Below are 22,753 nucleotides of genomic sequence, written 5' to 3'. Positions count from 1 at the left end.
GGACTTTATTTTCTAAGATATTTTATTATTATTTAGTTTCCTAGTTGGAATAAAAGACTTGGTTTTTAGGGATTGTGCGATGTCTAGGATGGGATTTAATGGTTTTGGTTGGCCCTAGTCTGGTATCTTCTCTTTTACGAGACAAAGAGAAATAGGCTAGGGATATTGAAGATTTTCAGATTTTTACTTTAAGGTGTTTTCATTCTTTTTCTTCATAATAATAATGTTTTCTATGATTTTAATTATGAATATGCATAACTAATCCGTTGCTAGGGTGATGCCTTGAACATTAGCATGAATATATAATTTTTATTTAAATAGTTATGATTGATTGCATGCATGCTTTGAATTATTGATCACCGTTTTAAACTGTCTAATTGTCTCAATGCTTGATCACCGTTAGGATCTTTAGAAAAGTAATTTGATACAATTTTGGTCGAAAGGTTCCCTGAAATTAACACCGGCTTCTTGTGATTAATAATTGTAATTTCACTTAAGATGAACACCACATCTTAAGGGTTGCATAGTTTTTCAAAGGGTTTTCATAAAATATAATGAGTCTCTCATGTTCATATTTGATCCGAACATCCGAACGGATTGCATGTTAGATATACGTTCTATGTTGGAGGTTCCAAGTAGAATATATATTAGGAAAACCTAACCTTCAAAGTGGCATGTGTAGATCATAAGTAATTGGTAAAAATACATAGGCTTGCTAGGTGATGGTGGAACCCTAGTGCTTTTATAAATTGGTATTTAAAACTCTTTTCTTTCACCATATTAGTTTTGGGAGAATTTACTATTTGTTTTTAATTAAAATTCGTTTTTAATATTACCCAATTTCAAAATCTTTTTTCTCAATTTTTAGTTTTAAGTAGTTAATTAGGAATTGTTTCTACATAAATTATTAAAATAATCTTTGTGGAGAACGACCTTGCATGAGCATCTATACTACAACATCCTTATACTCTTACAAGTATTTTATGTGATTTTAACCCTATTTGTGTAAGTGGTAAAAATCATATCAAAGGACATGGTCTTTGGATAACTGTCCATCCTTAGGGAACATGTCCCTTTTAGATACATAGTTAGGGGCAATCGCGGGATGATGATTTTTTAGGCCCGGAGTAAGTAGATTGGAATACAGTTACCTCAGAAGTCACGTCATACACTCAACAGCTCCAAGCAGAGCTGGATTAATAGAGCAATGGTGCCACCATCATCCTTTTTCGAAGCAGTGGGTGATGCGGTAGAAACTAACACACAAATTAAACCCTTTTTAGACAATTGTAGTATACATAAGTAGGGATCGTTCTAGGCCGGGGATTAGAATGGATGCTAATCAACACAAATTAGACTTAAAAACACAAAACTAGACTCTAATGACTCAAAACTGACCAGACTGACTCAAAACAGCGCAAAACAAACAAATTGACTCAAAACAGGAACTAAAGGGTGACTTGGACGAATTCTAGACTTAACTTGACTCAAAATACTAACAGGGGACATGTTTGAACGAATTTTAAAACTAAAACTAAGTAACTTGCAAAAAACAAACTAATTGATACTAAATTGGGGTGAATGAAGGGGGTGAAAAGCTAGCTAGAGGGTCATTCTCCACACATGACACATATGCAACACAAATCGATCTCCATGTATTATTCCTATAAACCATGAATGACAATGCCCCAAGTTAACCGTGAACTGCACCAATTAACCATCAGTTTTTCCTAAATTCATTGAATTGGACTTAGCGACGCAATCAAATTATTCTTATCAAGTTCCCTATATGAACTGCATGATAGAGATACATATCAAAGATCATTAAGTTCTATGAAAATCATAAGCATTGACTTGGCATTCATAACTATGAAAAGCATGATACTCCTACCAGGAATTTACTTAACACAATCATGACTAGTGATTTCCACTACTTATAAATATAAGTTCATAACTATTAGGTGAAATTCCCTTATATTTTGGCATCAAATTCATGCATGCAAACTAAGTAGGCCTCCTTAATCAACATACAAGAATAAGTTATATCAATCAAACAAATAATTTAATTGCATTCACGATTTATGAAACAATAACTGGATGTAATCAATTCATATCACACGTATGTTCATGGCTTTGAATTCACCTCTAACTAAAACGAAATTAGTTCCACATGTTTGTCATAGTTGAAAAGCAAATTAAAACAAACATTGAACTAAAACTAAGGATAGAATACACCTAGAAACGCTCCATCAATCCAAAAGCCTTGGATGATAGGCAAGGCTCCAAGCTCTTCTTCTCCTTCCTTCCTTGCAAAGTTACGGCACTATGTATTTTCTCCCTAAATCTCTCTCTCTAAATAATCCCCCCAAGTTGCGGCACATTGTAACTTATATATATGCAGACTCACGGCACCAATCCTTGGAGGACAAAGACAGAGCACGGCACAATTCTAGGAGAAAAGGAATTACATTGTTTGCATGATTTTAGGACTTTTAGAATCAGATGGGAAGGATTTAGAAAAGGATAAGGACTCCTTTTTGCAGCTGGGGACGAGTTTAGATAATGTTGGATTAAATAGGATAATGTTTGGATAATATGGGATAAGATAAGATAAGACTAGATAAGATAAGATAAGGTTGGATAAGTTCTCCTTGTTTTCAGCTGATTCCTTGTCTTCCAAGCCTTAATTTAATTCTTCCAGATTTGTACCACATTTTTAGCATCATTTGTCACCAAAACGTCCATCCATTATGCTCTATACACATGCTATCCAATCCAAGTCCAAAATTGCTCCAAATTGCTCCATTTTGCCCTTTTTTGTCACCTTTGCCAATTGGACCTACAAACACACAAAAATAGTTTAAATCACTATAATAAATAGAAACTAAGTAAATGCAAATAAATAAGCTAACAAAGTCGCATAAATATGCTCCTATTAGTGGGTGACGTCCGAGCGACTTCGCTGAGAATGACCATGTTTGTTCTACAAGACACGGGGATCTGATCCGGTATGGAATCAGCTAGATCCTCTATGTCTTGAAGTTCCTACAATCTATGAATTTGTGTGCGCAACAAGTAATAACGCACCTAAAGATGATGCAATATCTACCTCTAGATATCCTCTAGAATAAGGATTTTATCCTAAATTGGTCTCTCTCCTGACTAGTACAAATACACACTTCTAGGTTCGTCTTTGATAACGCAACCAATCATTGTACTCTAATTCTCTTACCCACTGTGGCGAGATAGTTATAATTTATTGGTTATTTTGGTAGGATTTTGATACTTTGTTATATATTTTCAATGTAGGACATTTGACTTCCTCTTGAGCATAAAGTGAACAAATGGATGAATTTTGGAGTAATTACAATTGGAGGATGTTCGTGAGTCTTTCAAGATGATTATGTCAAAATTCCTGATTTTTCTACGAAGCTGTTTGACCGTGGCAAAGAAAAGAAGGCCCAGCGCAGCTTTCCTAGATTAACTTTTTTAGATGCTTGAGGTATTTTGGAGGTTAAGATGACATATTTTGAGGAAGGTTCCAATATTTGTTGGGGACATCTTAAGCTTTGAAATAGACCAAATGGAAGTTGATTTGGTTAGTCAAAAGTTTGTTTTTCCGAGAAGTTCGAATTTGACTTTAAATAGGAAACCTTTTATTTGCTAGTTTAATATTTTATTATGTTTCCTAGTTTTATTCTAAGACCTTTATTTTATGTAGAAGTATAAATAAGGTTAGAGAAATTTTATTTGAACCCAACTATCTTATCTTTACACCCAACTAGAAAAATTTGCCTACCAAACTTCCAAATTCACCCTTAAACAAATTGAAAAAAAAAAAAAAAAAAACAATTTTATAAACCCAAATGCAAACGGCAAAAATGTCTCTCTCTACACCCATTTTATTTAATCAAGTGAACCTAACCCTAATTGTGACATCCCACATCGCCCAGGGGAGTGATCCTAAAATGTATATTCCCATCCCTACCTAGAACGAGGCCTTTTGGGAGCTCACTGACTTCGGGTTCCGTAGGAACTCCGAAGTTAAGCGAGAAGAGGGCTAGAGCAATCCCATGATGGGTGACCCACTGGGAAGTTGCTCGTGAGTTCCCAAAAACAAAACCGTGAGGGAATGGTAAGCCCAAAGCGGACAATATCGTGCTACGGTGGTGGAGCGGGCCCGGTAAGTGGTCCCACCCGGGCCGGGATGTGACAATTTGGTATCAGAGCCTAACCCTGGTCGTGGTGTGCCGACGAGGACGTCGGACCCCTAAGGGGGGTGGATTGTGACATCCCACATCGCCCAGGGGAGTGATCCTTATATGTATATTCCCATCTCTACCTAGCGCGAGGCCTTTTGGGAGCTCACTGGCTTCAGGTTCCGTAGGAACTCCGAAGTTAAGCGAGTAGCGCGCGAGAGCACTCCCAGGATGGGTGACCCACTGGGAAGTTGCTCGTGAGTTCCCAAAAACAAAACCGTGAGGGAATGGTAAGCCCAAAGCGGACAATAACGTGCTACGATGGTGGAGCGGGCCCGGGAAGTGGTCCCACCCGGGCCGGGATGTGACAATTTGGTATCAGAGCCTAACCCTGGTCGTGGTGTGCCGACGAGGACGTCGGACCCCTAAGGGGGGTGGATTGTGACATCCCACATCGCCCAGGGGAGTGATCCTTATATGTATATTCCCATCTCTACCTAGCGCGAGGCCTTTTGGGAGCTCACTGGCTTCAGGTTCCGTAGGAACTCCGAAGTTAAGCGAGTAGCGCGCGAGAGCACTCCCAGGATGGGTGACCCACTGGGAAGTTACTCGTGAGTTACCAAAAACAAAACCGTGAGGGAATGGTAAGCCCAAAGCGGACAATATCGTGCTACGGTGGTGGAGCGGGCCCGGGAAGTGGTCCCACCCGAGCCGGGATGTGACACTAATGCCGGCAACCCTTCTCCAAAATCGTTGACACCCACCATCCCCTATACACTCTTTTTTTCTATTGTTATTATATGATGAAGAAAGTACCTTCTTCTTTTTTTCATTTGATTGGGTTATTTTTACAAGCACATGTTAGGTGGCGTTGTTTTGTTGTTCTTGAGCAGAAATTAAACAAGTACATTTCTTTTCTTTTTTTTTTTGTTAGCTCTCTGTTTTTCTCTAACAGTTAAAAATTTCTATCTTCTTCAATTTGGTTTTAATGTTCACAAATACAGAATACATTCTTCTCTCTCTGATCTTATCTTCTTCCTCCCTCAAATTCGTAACCAAATTGAGAAATTCCAGAAATCAACAAAATAGCTATCAAATTCCAACAATAATATCATCAAGAACAACTTCATCAACATCCGAATTCATGATAACCATGTGTATTCTTTTTATTGTATCTCATATATATGGGGTGAGAGAACTGGGCACAAGGCATCCTTATTCAACTAAAACTTACATCAGACATGATTCTGTGACTCCTTCTATCCAAATGTGAGTTGGTACTTGGGTTGTTTGTCAGGGGTAAAAATTCCAAAGTGTTTCTCATCTGCATTACCTGCCTTGAGGTTCTCATCAAACATTGCAAAAAGATAAGTCTCTATAGCTTTACCAGGCCTCTTTGGAGTCCCAGTAGTACTCGTCACATGCTTGATCAAATTCTGGTAGAATGTGGCTGCGTTCTCAGGGGTTGCTTGATTTCCACCTTCAGAAGGCCAACCACTCTCCGATACGACTATCTCCACATTTGGTGCACCAGCTTTTTCAAGAGCTGCGTACTGAGCGTCCAGGAGAGCGTCAAAGAGGCTAGGGTATCGAGTCCCGTCTGGCACTACAACCCCTTGTGAAGTGAACAAGGCATAGGCAAGGTCTATGGTACCAGGGTTGTCATTGTAGCTGAAGTAAGGGTACACATTCACAAGGAGTGGGGCCCCATTGCTGACGAGGAAGTCGATGACTGGTTTTATGAATTGGTTTGCAGGGTCAGTGTATACTCCATCGGAGGGAGGGTAGGCATTGGTCACAAGAGTTGTGTCAATTGCTGTAGAGACCTTGATTTGGCCTTGCAGATTGGCTGCTACAATTGCACTGTGGATGTTTTGGATGGCAGGCAGGAGAAACCCGACCTCTGCAGCACCGGGGCGCACTTCGTTTCCAACAGCGATGTATTTGAATTTAACATCAGCTGAATAGGGTTGTACGTTCTTCTGGACCCAGGCAGTTGCAGCTGCAGCATCATTGAGGGCTTGAAGCTCGTTGTTGAGGATGGTGACAGTGAGTTCTATGTTGGAACCTCTTAGGGCTTGCAAGGTTGCTTCATTTGGTTCATAGATCCTCATCCGCCCGATGCCATTGCTTTTGTACAAGTCGACCACTTCTCCTTCAGCTGGTAAATTGTTGCCGTTTCGTCCATAACAAACACCAACAGATTGTGCACCTGAAATAAGTAGATGATTTGATCCAAAATGTGGTGAGTTTTAGGTTGTGGGAGAGAAAAAAGTAGAATTTCCCGTAAGAAATATTTGAAAGGATGAAACTTCTAGTTAAATAGTCCATAGCTACAATTTCATCTAAATAAGATATTTGACAATTGGAGCAACACCATAGAAAAGAGTAACAGAAGAGAGCCAAACGAGACTCTTTTCTTTTGCTGCATGGATTTTCAGTTATTTGTAAAAATAAAATTATCTAGTTTTTATTTTTCATGCTTGAGTTATTAGGAGCGTATATGGTGAAAATGAGGAATGAAGAAGAGTGGTTGAAGGTTGGTACAAGAGAGAGATGTAAAATAATACTCAATTTGAATGAAAGAAATAAACTTCAAATTTAGACAATAATTTATAAATTGACATTCATCAATTATCTTGTAGAGATTCATAAATATAAAAATTTAGAATTTCCGTTCTAACCAATCTTAGAAAACAATTTTGATTAATTATAAGGGCATACAAAAAGAAAACCAAAAGTTATTTCAAGTTGATTTCACTTCACCCTTCCTTTCTTCTTTATACTTTCCCTCGCATCTCAAGCACAAAAAATAATAATTAAATATCAATAACCAAATAAATGTCAAGTGGTCTCTTAACTAAAACATGTAAATATAGTATCGACAAAATTGTTGGAGAAAATTACTCACGTCAGTCCAATCAATTAAGCTAGAAAACAGTAATCAAATTGTAAAAGGCATAATTAAAAAAAATTTAAAAACGATATATATATATATATATGTATATATGTAAAAATGCAAACTACAGACAGGCATGAAAGTAAGCAAGACCTGTTATTTGCAGGGCTGGCATCAAGACAACAAGTAATAGCAATATGGAAGCCATGAGAGCTTTTCCAGTTTTATATATGTTGGAAAAATGCATGAAGCTATTGGAGAAATATATAACTTAACTAACATATATTGATTATATATATAGGCCTTAGTAATATAGAGTTTTTTCCCCCAAACCCATTATCAATTAGGCAACGACCCATTATCCCGTCAATCACTGCGTGAACTACTGATGACAATGACTACCTGCAGTTGCATAAAAAATATGACAACATCATGAAAACCTGCCAGATGCGTAGTTAGGAAGAGGTGTTTCAATTCAAGTGAAATTGATTAACCTAAATAAATAAACAAAATTGTGGTCAATTTTCACAATCCATCTATCTATGTGGTTTAACGTCCATCACAGTTTGGTCCATGTCTTTGAAATAAAATCCATAAATTTATCAATGTTACACTCATATTCGCCGCCTCTCTATGAGGATAATTCTTGTCACGTTGCGTGAATCATTGATTTATAAATTCTAATTGTTGAACAAATCAGTCACACACACACACACACATATATAGTTTTTTCCTCATGTGAAATAAATTAGGATTCGTTTGAAAGTGTTTGTAAAATGATTGAAAGTGCTTTTAGTGAAATTGACTTCGAAGTCTAAAATCATAATAAGTGTTTTTTGGAAGAACTACCAAATATGTACTTCTTGCTTTTTGCAAGAAACACTTAAAGTATTTTTTCATGATCTACTTGAATTTTTACTAAGGATTAGTTTCAAAAAAATTTCACAAAAAAAAAAAAAAAAACGTTTTCAATCAGTTTAAAAATATTTCAAAACGAGTTCTTAATTTCTCAAAAGTAGTTTTCATTGTGGCAGATACGCACCGATGGTTATGTAGGGAATTTACTATTGTGTTGCGTATTAAAGATTTGATCACTGTAGAAAGATGCACCAAGTCAGCACCCCTCTTGCAGCCATCGTCGGCATTTCCAATTTCCTTGAAAAGTCATTGAGATCCATTATACTCCAAAACTGTCCAAAACTGCCGGGGTTCCATATTTCAAACTCTAGACTCCGCGTACAAAATGACAATTAAACTAGATTGTGATCTGAACAACGACAAGTGTTGGAAAATTCTTATTCAAGGTAGCTTAATTTCAAGATTAGACTAGTATACGCTTTTTTTCATACGTCTTGGGCTGAAACATCTTCATTTATACCCGTTTCATACGTTCATATGACTTTAGCGTGTGTACACATAATCAATAGTTTTTTAGTCCGATAAAATTGACATAAACAAAATCGTTTTGCCCAAAATTAAAATTGAGGCAAAATAGTTTGACCAAAAATGCATATTTTTAACCAGATAATATTAGGGAGATTAAATTTGCAAACTAAATGATGTGGTGATTGATGATTGAATTATTATTTAAGCGTTGATTAACATGCTTATTTCTTAGTAGTGACACATCATTTGATTTAAAATTTTGATCTCTCTTGCATTACTCTTTTTAATCTCTTCTCATTGTTTGAGACGATACTACTAATCAAGTCCTTTGATACTCAGTGAAATCATATAAAACTCTAACTTGTTGAAGTGACATAATTTAGGTTTACATGCATACAAGGCACCTTACAAAGTTGAAAATAAAGGGTTTAGGGTAGATTTATTCTCTACAATCTCACAATTCTCAAATATTACTTCAATAATTTATTCTTCTCCATAAGGAGGTATTTATAAGATTACAAAGGCGCAATACTAGGAAATAAATCAAAACAATCATTTGTCTACTAGACAAGGAAACCTAGACAAAATCAAATCATATCAAAACCCTAATTAAATCATATAAATAAAATCATTGATTAAATCAAATCCTAAAATACTTTCCTTTTTATTTTCCAACACCCCCTCTCAAACTCATGATGTGAAATCATGAGTTTGTCAAGAAGGAAATCTTCATTGATACGCTGAAACTAACGCCAATCTTTTCAAAAGCTCAACAAATTACAATCCATCAGAACTAACGCCTCTTTTCAAATGCCCAATTGGAACTAGCGCCAATCTTTTCGAAAGCCCAATTAGAACAAACGTCTCTTTTCGAAAGCCCAACGAACAAACCATAATCTTCAGAACTAACGCCTCTTTTCGAAAGCCCAACTGGAACTAATGCTAATCTTTTCAAAAGCCCAATTGGAATGAATGTCTTTTTCTGAAAGCCCAATAAATAAATCTCTTGATATGTTGGAACCAACATCACTTTTCGAAAGTCCAGTTGGAACAAACGCTAATATTTTCGAAAGCCCAACTGAAACTAACACCTCTTTTCAGAAGCCCCAATAACCAAATATATCTTTTTTTTTTTTTAAATATCTTTTTGGGAATTGTTATTAGCACTCCAAAAATCTCATTCTACATTCCAAACTTTCTATATTAGGAAAGAAAAATACACTTTTGAGGAGTGTAAAATGAGATTTTTGGAGTGCCAATAACACTTCCCATCTTTTTTTTTCCTCCTTTTTTCTCTTCTTCATGGTAGCAAAAATTTATCTTCTTCTAATAATTGTAGAAAATCTTCACCCTCAGGTTCATAGCATGTGGGTGCACGAAGAAAATTAGCTTCGTTCACCCATAGGGAAGCACTAATTGCAAAGTGCAATCAAGAATCGAACTCTGCTCTGATACCAGGTTGAAAATAAAGGGTTTAGAGTAGATTTAGAATTCTCTACAATCTCACAATTCTCAAATACTACTTCAATAATTTATTCTTCTTCATAAGGAAGTATTTATAAGATTACAAATGAGCAATACTAGAAAATAAATCAAAAGAATCATTTGTCTACAAGACAAGGAAACCTAGACCAAATCAAATCATATCAAAACCCTAATTAAATCATATGAAATCACTAATTAAATCAAATCCTAAATATTTTCTTTTTTATTTTCCAACATACATAACATAATTTAGGCCCCATTTGATCTCTAATATTTGATTTAAGGTATACTGAAAGTAGATGATAAATATTTTATCATTTTAAGAAAAGATTGGAACATGATTCTAAATATTGCTAGGCGGTAGATGGGCTGCGAGAAGGGCATGCGCCTCCACAATTGTTTTATTTAATTTAATTTATTATTTACTATATAAATAGGTGACTACTTATACTTAATGGGTCTGTTTTTAGAAGCTTTGCTGCTGCTAGATTTGTGATTCAAAATGAGCTTGGTTGCCCTATTATTGTTGGTGCTAGGAATTTTGGAGAATATACATTTTTTGTGGTTGAGGCGTTAGCGTTACAGTATGCTCTCAAGTTTGTAAAATTAAAGGGATTTCTGAAGATCAGTGTGGAGGTAGATTCCAAGTTGGTTATTGATGCAGTTCAGAACAAGTCTTGCACACCATGGAGGCTCAGAGCTATTATTGAAGATAGCCATTGTCTGGCGTCCTTGTTTCACCATGTGAATTCAAATCATATTTATCGTGAGGTAAACTTTATAACGGAGGCTATTACTAGTGTTGGTGTCACATCCCAGCCCGAGCCTCCATCACATCCTGAGCTCGACTCCATCGTAACACGATATTGTTCGTTTTGGGCCCCGACCATGCCCTCACGGTTTTGTTTCTGGGAACTTATACAAGAACCTCTCAGTGGAACACCCATCATGGGATTGCTCTTGCACGATCTCGCTTAATTTCAGAGTTCCAATGGAACCCGAAGCCACTGAGTTCCCAAAAGGCCTCGTGCTAGGTAGAGATGAGAATATACATATAAGGCTTACAGGATCCACTCCCTTAGACGATGTGGGATCTTCTAGTTGGTTTGTTAATCTTTGATTTATTTTTTATTGTAATGGGTTTGGTTGTACTAGAGGATTCAACTTTCTTTGTTAACCAAAAAATAAAACTTCTCAAAGTGCCTAGGTGTTTCTGTATCAACAATTATGTGTCTTCCCAAAGTCAAGGCTTCTTCTTCCTCTTCTTTTCATTGGTTTCAAATATGGAGGTTGGGGGATTGGGCGTTTTTGGAGATGTTATCGTTTCAAATCGAAGCACCAATGGTATGTTTACTAATTCGTAATGGAAATGAAGACAATAAGTTGGATTATGGTTAATAAGTATTCATCTGTTTATTAGACAAGGAGGAATTAAAACGGGCGTCTACATGAAATAAGGAATTCAATTTCTCATTTTGGTAAAATTTAATTCTTTGGAGAGAGGTAAAATTCGGATTCCGAAGTCTATTATTATTATGAGTGATGTCATACAATTTATAAAATTCCAAGTTTACCTTTTTTTTTTTTTTTTTTTTTTTTTTAACAAACGATATTAACTACATTAAAGGAAGGGATTGAGCTTAGCCTAGGCTAGTAGTAATGTGGTTCCAATAGTAATAATTTTATTTATCTTAACTACCTATTAACAATGCCCTAGGGTGAAACGGCAATTAGTCTTATACCACAAAATAAAATATGGGCATTAATGTAATTTTGCACATACCAAATTTTGTTATTTTTTTTCACCCATATGTCATCATAGCATATCTCTAATTTTATAAAACAAAAAAAAATATATATATATATAAACATCTCTCCATTCCCACGTTTTCTCTTTTTCACTCCCTTTCTTTCACATTTCTCTCCAACTTCTCTCTCCAAAATAAAATATAAAAAAACAAAAAACTACTTCATACACAAAGTGTCATACTAATTAAAAACACTTTTGAAGAAAAATTAAAACTTTATTAGAATCAAATATATGGCTCGTGATTAAAATAATTTTGTTCGGTTCTTTTTAAATTACAATTTTATTAAAATAATGTTTTTGGTGAAAAAAAAAAAGACATTTTTATTATCTCTATGTATTAACATATACAATATTTTATGGGGGCAATCATTATTGACACTTCATAAATGTAACATCTCACATCGTCCAGGGAAGTAGATCCTGTAAGCCTTATATGTATATTTCTATTTCTACCTAGCATGAAGCCTTTTGGGAGCTCACTAGCTTCGGAGTTCATCAGAACTCCGAAGTTAAGCAAGTTTGCGCGAGAGCAATCCTAGGATGTGTGACTAACTGGGAAGTTCTTGTGTGAGTTCCCAAAAACAAAATTGTGAGGGCGTGGTGAAGGCCTAAGGCGGACAATATCATGCTACGATAGAGTCGAGCCCAGAATGTGGTGGGAGCCCGGGCCGGGATGTGACTATAAATCTAATTGTGTACTCTCATAACAGTGTCAATTCTCAGATTTTAGGGGCTTGTGCGGAAGATAATAATGGGCCCTTGTATAAATTTTTTTGCTACAAAGCTAATTTATACGTTTATAGTTGCATTAATAAGGGATCTAAATGGAGTATAAGTTGTAAGTTGAGAGTTATAGTTCAAATCAACAAAAATCTAGAAAATAAATAAATAAAAACGCAATGATGGCAGAGCTGAACTAGAGACTCCTCTTATGCATATAGATACCACATTTCTCTTATTCACATGCAGAATCTAGAAAAATTTATAGCGATGAAATCACAAACCAAGTTGGTAGATATGTAGAAGATATCATCTTTTATGGGGTTCTTAGGACTGGGGCTTGTGTAGGGGCACCTATTGCACATGTCCATAACCTACATTGTCTCATAAGAGTTTTTTTATTTTTTTTTATTTTTTTTTAAATATAAAAAGTTTAAAGTGCACTTTAAAAATTTTGAGAATGCCCATAACAATTCTCTATTTTATTTAATGAAGCACTTTAGTAATTATATTGGTTTTCTAAATTAGTATATAACTTTCATGGAATCAATATTCTTAACTGATTCCAAAAAAATTTAGTAAAAAGCTATAATAGGAATTCGATTTCTGACTATATCCCATTACAACTTCTCAATTCCAATCAACATCAACTCAAGTCCTCTTATTTCGATTACAAATTAGTAAACGAGCCACATAAATAGGATAGGAAACGTGGCGGCATAGGAACCACGAGAACCCCTACTAGTAAAAGGAAAACGGCAGTTTACAGGATCAAGGGTCACTTCATGTGGTACAAATACATGAAGGCAAAATTCTGACAAGAATGTAAACGTATTGAATTTGAAAAAAATTATAAAATCCTTTCAACTTCCTCACCCTGAAATATTAAGAGTAGAATAAAATAAAGAATCTCCCACGCCCTGTATCAGTAACGTGTCAACAATATATTTTGTGGTTATAGTTTTCTCAGGCTCAATCATTCTTTTAACATACCTGTGCGTTTTGTAAGCCATCAGAGGCTTCTACTGCAATCTTTCGGTCCACGTAGACATCATTTACTAATTGCAGGCACCTCCTAAAATGTTGTGAAGCACCTTCAACTTCCCCAAGAGCAAGATAACAGCTTTAACAATTTTAAGAAGAGATGCAATGAGGGAAGCTCATGTTATTATATGAAAATAAAAGCAATTATGGATTTGTGACACAGAAATTCTATGCCCGAACTCAAAAATTAAAGCAACAAGGCACATTCAATAGGAGATCAAATATGACTAATCACAAAACTAGCACAACAACAGATGCAAATTATGAGAAGTGGAAATTTGAGAGCCAGTTAAATATCTTAATTAGAACCATACAATCCAAGATCAACTACTCAATATTGCACATTTGCTGGTAACTACAAAATTCTAGCAATCAATCATATTCAAAATTAACCAAGAATTATACCAAGAGTTGTTTAAATATTGTAAAGTGAACTGTCAGTAAAAACGTACTAGATCTCATGAGATGTTTGCATAACTCATCCGATTTTATGTCCGAAATTGAGATGAATGAAAAATGAAGCTGCATTAGTGCAGAAGTTCATGATGGAAATTCCAAAGAAAAAATATCAAATAGTAAAGAGATACTCACTTGGAACCTCTAACCTGCACATTGAGGAAGTTGGGATCAATTGCAGCAGCCATCATACAGGCCCCAAGTGCATCTCTTATTCTTCCAAGACTCATACGTATTGCTAAGCAGTTGCTATAGCATAGCATTAATGCCCTAAGACAACTTCTAGATGTCACATTTCTAGAAACACAATTTACTCATTGTGTATAGCAGTCCTCAGCTTTAGGCAGATCCCCATTAGAGTAAGCTTGGTTTCCCCTGGAAATGTATCACATTCAACAAAAAGAAGCTACTCTCTAGCACAGAGGTATATTACTCCACGCAGAAGCCCAAATATAACTAAAAGGAACGTCATACAATGAGTTTAAACATAAACAAAGATGATTAAAGTGATTATAACTTCTGACCGTAGTTGCCACTTTTCAAATGCTTCCTGAGCTGCGGCTGCTTCAGCAGAGAAAGAAACAGTCTCTTGCTTCAACTCCTGTTCCTTACGCACTCCAGAATTATCTCCATGTCTGCGTTGTGGGTTAGATGACTCTACTTTCTGATAATGTCCCGGTGACATATGTGCTGAAGTGCCAGAATAGGGCAAAAAAACTGTGAAGAAGATGATTCATATGGAATCTTAACATTTGGAACTACAGTATTGGTCTCTTGACCCGCTTTTTCCAGAATTTTCTTTTTCTGGAGGCGTTTTGATGCAGATACTTGACTTTGAGCAGCAGAAGAGGCAGCAGAGGAAAAGTTAGACCCACTTCTATTGTCTGTCCTTGAAGGGAAACCAATGTGTATCCTTCCGTCAGTATCATGGCTCTCCAAGTATGTGCCTGAACTGGCTTCAGTTTCTGCCCAAGTATGGGAGTTATCACCATTAAAGTCTAACTCCTCAGCTGTAGACTTAAAGCCTTCAGTTTCAACCTCGGATATAGATCCTTCAAGAGTGCCTTCAGCATCAACACTACCATCGTGACGGTACTCAAAACTGCCCTCTTTTGCTTCTCTGTTTGTTGCATCAACTTCATTTATATCCAGACGTTCTGTAGCCATAGCCAGATCTACATCAATAAGAATAAGATTATTTGAAACTTTAGGTACTGAACAAGTGACCAAATTGTTGTTAGGTAGATTAAATGACAGAAGAGCACCTTTTCTTCCATCAAAAGTATCCTTTATGTTCAGATTCTTCATCTTATCTGGAGGTACATTTTCTGAGGTTCCGGCTAATGAATAACTATTGTTTTTACTATTTCCAAAGGCAAACTTATTCACATCATCGGCAGAAGGCCTGTCAGTACTTCGATCCAGCTGCACAGTCTCTTTAATGTTCAACCTCTTCTTCAACTCATTTGGTAGTTCTGGTTCCACGTTTTGGCCCAAAGAACCACCCACATTGTCGATACTACCCGAACCAAACTTGGTCTTATCATTAGCATTGAAATTAAACTTTTGATCCTTACCTGCCTCAACAGATTCACGCTTCTCAGCACCTTCAATGTTCAATTTCCTCATATCCTTGGGAAGCTTTGACACAATGCTTTCATCAATTCTAGAGTTCTTCTTATTACCATTTCCAAAAACGAAACCACCTTTATCCAATCCCGGAGCTGAATTCAAACTTCTTGCATAAAAAGTGAAAGCACCCACTTTGGTATTCAAAAACTCATTGCCGCTCCCAATTTTCAAATTCCTCATCTCATCAGTCACTCCTTTCCCCAAACCTCCACTAGAATCCCATTTCCCCGAATTCACAGTCGGATCAATCCTATGGGCCCCAAACAATTTTGCCTCATTCCCAGTCTTAGGGGTCCCAAATGCCCCAGAAGCTGAAGTTCCGGCTTCTGCCCCGGATGAGACTGGATTCCAACTCTCCAAAGACGTTCGAAACGGATTAAATCCGGGACAAAACTCAGTTTCCTGAGAGGCTGCCGGCTTCAAAACCTGAAAGGCCGAGCCCCTCCTCACCTTCACAAGCCTTGGCCTCGAAAGCCCCGACCCCTGCCGTGAAACGGGCGGGCTATTGAAGCTAAAACTGGAGTTTAACTCCTTCGAACTCGAAGGTGCATCCCCGAATTTGACGAGTCCATGGTGCTTGACAAACTTTAATATTGCTCGGATTAATCTGGCAACGAAAACCCAGTTTAATCAAACGAGAAGGGCCGAGAAATCTGACCGATATTGAGGTTTGCTTGTTGCTGCTGATGGGGGTGCACCGGAGCTCTGGTCTCCAGAAACGCCGGCGAATGCCAACGCCGGAGTCATCAAATCATCAGACGGTTGAGGATTGATTGATTGAAGATCGTGAGGCTTGATCAAATCCTGGTTTGTTTGTGGTCAATATTAACGATTGAATGCAAAACATATATAAAAGAAGAAAAAAAAAATTGGACCTATTAATGATTAACAGGTCAAGCTTTTGGGTTTGCGTGATGCGCTCGGATTTGGGTTTTGGTTAGAAGTTGGAAGGAAGGGGAAAGCAAACGGAGGTTGTTTCCAGAAGGGTCACGGATTACAACAGAGCAGGGGGTTCACTTCCAAAAAGTTCACTTTTGTTTTCATTTCTCTCTTTAATTTTACTTTATTTCGCTTTCAATTCTTTTTATTCCTCTTTTTAACTTTTCTTTTTTTTTTTTTGGTTCAGTATTCGGATTTGGTTTTTTTTCTTTTCAGTTTTCCCAACCCACCTCTACGGTTAAGTACGGATAATCATCCAATTTTTCAAGGTGATTTCATATTGGTACCAATTTTTTAAAAACATTTCAAATATCTACCTAATATTTTGAAAATTGGACATCTATGAAGTTACAAGTGTTAAGTAGTGACATAAACTAATATCCCCATGGACATGTTTGTGATTTCACTTGCACAAAAAATGTCTGTTGAGGCCCAAAAAAATGTCTTGAGCAAGCCCGACCTAGTCTCAAAGCCCAATTTTCACGCGAGTCCCAAGTTAAGCCTATATACATGCAAAGATGTGGGATCAAGAAAGGAATATATTCACAATCATGTCATGCTACGGTTATTAAACCAGAATTTATATTAATCACGCCATGCACATGCCTATTCGTCATGCTAAAATAAACCCAAGTCACATGCTCAGGCTTGTCAAGTGAATTGTAGTGTGGATGGTTACATAAGTTTATTAGACCCATGTGCAGTCAAGATTATGGAGGACTTTGGGCTGCTTGGGGGCCCAAAAATCCAAGCTCATAACCCTTGTAGCCCACATAAGCAAGCATTGAGAGAGACCCATTTCCCTAGCAATTAGTTTACCCATTTCCCTAGCAAGCTAACCAATCCAATTAGAAAGAAACCAAATCTTAGCTCTAAGCTCACTTGAAAGTTCAGCAAAGCAGGCATTTAATGAAGACAAAGGTTGATTTCCTCCATCCAGCTCATGCAGAAGTTCAACGCTTGAAAGCCATGAGGTGCGTTACCAAAAGTAGCACCCGTTGAAAGTTGACTCGAGAAAGCAGTGTCTTGGGAAGGCATGATGCAAGTTTCACAGGTTGGCAGCACTTAGCCATTTTGCACTGAAATAGAGGGTAGCAGAAGAACTAGGGAGCAAAAGGATTAAGAAACAAGTCATAACTAGATATTCCTTAGGAATGAATCATTCCTCACTTGATGAACTTCTAGCTTCCACACCTTGCCTCACTTAAGTAAGCCATTATTTACTTAATCATGCTAATTTTCAAGTCATTAATCTAACGGGGATATTTCCTAAGACAAGCTAACTCTTTCGAGATATTCCAGGACTTGGTACGAAACCAAACCAAGGGAGACAATGGACGTTCTCAAAGCCTAAGTCTGTCTTGACCTAAAAATCCCCCAACATAAATCGGCGACTTCACTGGGGACAAGTCACAATCTTTGATTCAATGGCTCCAAGGTCCAAAAGAAACACAACTAGGAGTGGCAACGCCTCATAGGCAGGCAAGGCTGCTTCCTAACTCAACAAGTCTCAACGCGAAAGCCAACACTAGGAAAGTCAGGAAAACCTGGACAAGTATACCATGCTAGACATCATTGCAGCGATCCATGCTTTCGGTGAAGCCCAAAAAGAGATTGTTGCATATGTGAAGGAGCTAAAAAACTCAATCCCAAAGCCAAGTGAGAAAGCCAGTGGCAAAGGCTGCACGCCTAAGGAAAAGATTTCCTAAGAAGAGTCAATTGTTGCTGCAGGCAAAGGTTCTAAAAATATGCCATCCTTTGTTACCCAGGAAAATGTTATTACCATGCTAGAAAAAGAGTTGGACATGAGTTCGAAAGACTGGAAGTATGTTCCTGAACCACCATACCCAGTTAGCCTTCTCTACATGCCATATCCTAAGGGATATAAGACTCTCAACCTTGTCATTTTTGACAGGAGGATAGGTAGCCCTAACAAACATATAAGTTGTTTCATTGACACTTTGGGTCTTCATGCTGGTGACTACAACCTTCGTCTTAGGGAGTTCTCAAATAGCTTAATCAATTGTGCCTATACTTGGTACACTACCCTCACACTAAGTTCCATCTGAACCCTGGAAGAGCTGGCATGCAAGTTCTGTAAAAAGTACTTCCAGCATAAGAAAAAAGTCACGACAACTTAACTCAACAACATATGCCAAAAACACAGGAAGATCTTGTGACTTTTATCAAGCATTTCTGAGATCTTGCCCTTGACTGCTACGACGAGAAGGATGATAAAGCACTCATGGAGATTTGTGTCCATAACATCGTCGCTGATTACAGGGTATACTTAGAGAGCATTGGTATTGCCTAGTTTTCAAGGCTCCTAGAGGTAGTGAGGAAGGCCAGCATGTTAGTTAAACGTTGAGAGAAAAAGACGGTAGCTGTTATGACATGTTTTAGAGATGATGACATATACCACCCATGTAGCACATACCCCAAGCCACTATAGGCTGTTTGGGAACCTTCCGAAAATATGGAAAATACTTTCTGGTGCAAATACCCCAAGCCACAAAGCTATGATACACCACGACCCCAAGCTAAAGAATGGGGATATGAGGGTGAAGACATCATAGATTTCGTTCCAAGCTAGCAGAAGCTCAAACTTGTATCTCAAAGCCTAACAAAATTTCATTCAACAAATTCCAACATATACGAAATAAATACTGATATCATTGCAAGTTCAAATACCCCAAACATCATGCAAAGTTCAATATCAGGGGTTAATATTCAAATCAAAAGAGAAAAAAGTGTTCAACACACCAAGTCCAATTAACAAAAGTGTAGAAGACCATAAAGAAACAGAGGAAGCTGTTCAAAAGGAAATTTCATCAAAAGGTAAAAAAAGTAACAAAACAAAGTCTTCATGGTTCGATATTTCAACATCCTGGGATTCATGCTCTGCCAAGAAAAAGAAACCAAGTGTCAGGAAAGTGCTAACAACCAAGTAAAGTAAACAGCTTGAGAAAAACAAGGACTGAACGTAGTGAGTTACATATGTGGAGAACTATTGGAGGTATTGGCATGCAACTGATCCACGACAAGTTAAAGGCAAACCGCTATTTATTTCAAGCTCCCGCAAACTATCTTCTTTAACTTAAGCCTTTCGACCTCCAACTCTTTGCGCTGCAGCTCAATGGCTTGCTCCAGTTCACTCACTTTAATGAATTAGCGTAAGATACCCTTGTCCTTTTCAAGACGGAGCCCAAACTTGATGTCATGAGACTTCTCCATATTCTCGATTAAGGAACTCACATGAGCGCCTAAGGCCACTATGTCGCTGATGTTGGAAATATGCCCTAAAGCTAATCATATGATGATACTTTACGGACATTTCACATGTTACACTAATCTAGTTTAATATAAAGGGCAAAGATTATATGCTTAAACGATAAGTCCAAGGAATATGTAATTGGGAGAATGTGATCTAAAGAAGTTAGATTCATGAGACCATTATCTTTCGTATACATATCCTAAACGTTCCTGATCATAGGATTGCCAATTGGGCATTGACAGTCCATTAAGATCAGTACGTGTTATGTCTTCTTTTAGAGAGAGTGACAAATCTCGAGTCATTGGTTTGATTGACACCAAGACAAGCATGTAGGTGCTCAATAGAGAATGAGTCCACTTAACGCGATCAACAAAGACTTCTTATACTCATGTCACATGAAACTCATGGTTAGGATAATGCAAAGTAGTCCTTTGACATGAGACATCGTAGTTGTCTTACGGTTAGGTCCTTGATATTTGACTATGTCAAAGTCGTCAAAGGGTGTTCATGGCATAGTTAAGGTTAAGCCACTTAGCCATAGAGGCAAGTGAATGCATAACAAGGGATCTCTAACCTTCATACTGTTTAAGGGAGAATACTCTATGATATAATTAAACATCTCTGGCCAAAGCATGAATAAGATTTAGAAATTTGTTCCAAATCACATTCAAGCTAATCATATAAGTAGGAGAATTACACTGGATACTAGATATGGATAAACTATCAAATCAAACAATGTGGTCAAGAGTATTGTATTGGAGAAAGATTGTATTACATTGTAATCCTAAACTGAATAAGTTCTCCACCTCTTGTGATTAGCTTGGGTAGCCATGACATACTGCTATGTGTCACTCATGGTTTGTGGAAGCCCTAAAGGTGTATAATCACTAAAGGGAGAATTGAGAAGTAGGTTTCAATTCACAATCGATTTGAAGAGTTCTAATCGCCCATTGCCTCTCTAAAAGAAACCTAATAGATCATACGCCGCGTAAGGTAGAGATTGAAGAAACAACGGAGATAAGTAAAGATAATTAAATGGTTTAATTATTTATGGCTAGGATTAATTAATATGTTAATTAATCAAACGAATAAGTTCGTTTTAGACCTCGGGTTAGTTTTGGGCCTCAATGCCCAATAGGCTTCAAATGTCAAGTCCAATAACTCAAGTTGTATGACAACTTGAAAACACAAAGGGTATGAAAGCCCAATAAACCCACATGGCTGGCCATAGAGAGTGTGAGGGAGAATTGTTTTTAATTTCAATTATGTCACTCAATGTAAGTGGCTATAGAAAGGAAATTATAACTTATTCTATCATAGGGGTTTTCTAGAGAGAAAGGAGAAAAATATAAAAAGCTCTCTCTAGAAAACTGTTATCATAGGGGCCGGCCACCCTAGGAAGAATGGACTAGCACCCATCTCTTCCTAGGTCACTCATCTCTTCCTCAATGCTCTTCTTGGTGTGGAAACTTAAAGGTTCCCTTTCTTAGGAACTTGGAGAATCCATTCCTTCATCCATATCCAAGAAGTCATAGAGCCAATAAGCAAAGTTCCTCCATCCACATCCATGGAGCCAAGGAGCAAGGAGACTAAGGAAAAAAGGCCCTCACATAGGTGAATATCCATTGCTAAGCAAAAAGGTGCTTCAAAGGTATAAAAGTTTCTCAACTTTTTTCTTTAAGATTTGAGTTGAGTCTTTGTTCACCACAACTATTAGACCTTGAATTTCATGGGTAAAGTTTTGTTTTTAGGTGCATACAAGCATGATTCCACCTCTACTTGTTAATTGCATACATAGATGTTACTCAAATGAACTTGTTTTCACAAATTATTCCTTCAACTGATCATATCATGCCAACACAGTATCCTATGCTCTGAAGGCTCTGAGCAAGGAGTGTGCTCCATGTCATAAAGCAGAACCCTAAGTTCCTTGAGCACCATCACGCGCATGTAGGGAAACAGGTCTATCAAGCTCACATCTTTGTCACCAACCTTCTCGAAGAATTTGCCCAAGACGTAGATTAGCCCAGAACGGACCTTCATGCCTCTAAAACCAACGCGAGAAGAAAAGGTTACGCCTTGAGGAAGCAGTTCTTTGATCGAATTCAGCATCCTGGCACCGTTTCTGATACCTCATGCCAAAATGCTCATTCGTGAATCGAAGCATATTCTTTGGGAGAAGAGACAACGGAATGAGGCCTAATCATCGAAGCCTAAGCATTGTCCGCAGAAATACTGCCACCTATAACCATTAACACAAGAAAAGAAGCCATCTAAGCCATCAACCTGCAAGAAAAGCTTGAAGGGTGAATTAACAGACAGGAGTATGAGATATCATAACCCACTAGACTTATTCGAACAGAACTTCAACAAGCCAACAAGCCCATACATGCACACATGCAAAAATATGGAGAAAGTATGCTAAGTGAGGATCAACCATTTCATATACGTATATGCAAACATGTAATCATCAAAATATCAAGAAAGGAACCAACAGTTGCAAAAGCCACACAAACATACCCATAGGGAAAAGAGAAAGACCTCTACATTCTCCATACTTACTTAAATCATCAAAATTAACATTGCCACCAGTCACCTTGCCACCACTCTTGCGACTTGGTTCTTCTTCACTGACATCATCATCTACACCTTTACCAAAAAGAAGCCTGAGGATACCTTCAACTTCCCGAGTCAAATACCACACTTATGTTGTTGTTTTCTTTAGCCTCTTGATCCTCATCGACCACCTCGTCATCAGGGACATCACCAGTGTTTCGTTCCTCTTCGCTCGCATCGGTGATGTCCAGATATTCTGCAGGTTGGGAGTACCGGAGGATGCGGAAACCTGAGCACCTCTTACTTTGCGAGAAGGACCAGCAAGAGCCATTAGAGCTTTGGTTGCAACTAAA

At 37.5% G+C, this 22,753-nt stretch overlaps 1 protein-coding gene and 1 non-coding gene across 2 annotated transcripts; both read right to left on the bottom strand.

Annotated features, from left to right (window-relative positions):
• Positions 1-5,340: 5,340 nt before the first annotated feature.
• Positions 5,341-7,410, bottom strand: LOC137741925 (glucan endo-1,3-beta-glucosidase). The gene is made up of 2 exons (XM_068481623.2): positions 7,252-7,410; positions 5,341-6,411 (listed from the first exon to the last, which is right to left on the bottom strand). Exons 1-2 carry the CDS (start codon positions 7,343-7,345, stop codon positions 5,459-5,461), a joined length of 1,047 nt encoding a protein of 348 aa, XP_068337724.2. The 5' UTR covers positions 7,346-7,410; the 3' UTR covers positions 5,341-5,458.
• A 5,851-nt stretch (positions 7,411-13,261) lies between these two features.
• Positions 13,262-16,261, bottom strand: LOC137743618 (uncharacterized; the record flags this gene model as incomplete). The annotated part of the gene is made up of 3 exons (XR_015952844.1): positions 13,262-13,622; positions 14,135-14,374; positions 14,524-16,261. It is a non-coding gene; the product is annotated as an uncharacterized LOC137743618 (transcript).
• Positions 16,262-22,753: the final 6,492 nt, after the last annotated feature.

The sequence above is a fragment of the Pyrus communis genome, chromosome 11 (genome assembly GCF_041283825.1).
Source record: "Pyrus communis isolate YQ-2024b chromosome 11, ASM4128382v1, whole genome shotgun sequence".
Classification (NCBI taxonomy): domain Eukaryota; kingdom Viridiplantae; phylum Streptophyta; class Magnoliopsida; order Rosales; family Rosaceae; genus Pyrus; species Pyrus communis.
This window is presented reverse-complemented; position numbering and strand designations above follow the sequence as displayed.

Excerpts from the sequence above, each read along its gene's own strand:
- LOC137741925 (XM_068481623.2), bottom strand. The coding sequence starts at position 7,345 with ATGCATTTTTCCAACATATATAAAACTGGAAAAGCTCTCATGGCTTCC. Across the intron at positions 6,412-7,251 it reads GCCAGCCCTGCAAATAACAG|GTGCACAATCTGTTGGTGTT; the intron begins GTCTTGCTTACT and ends TACTTATTTCAG.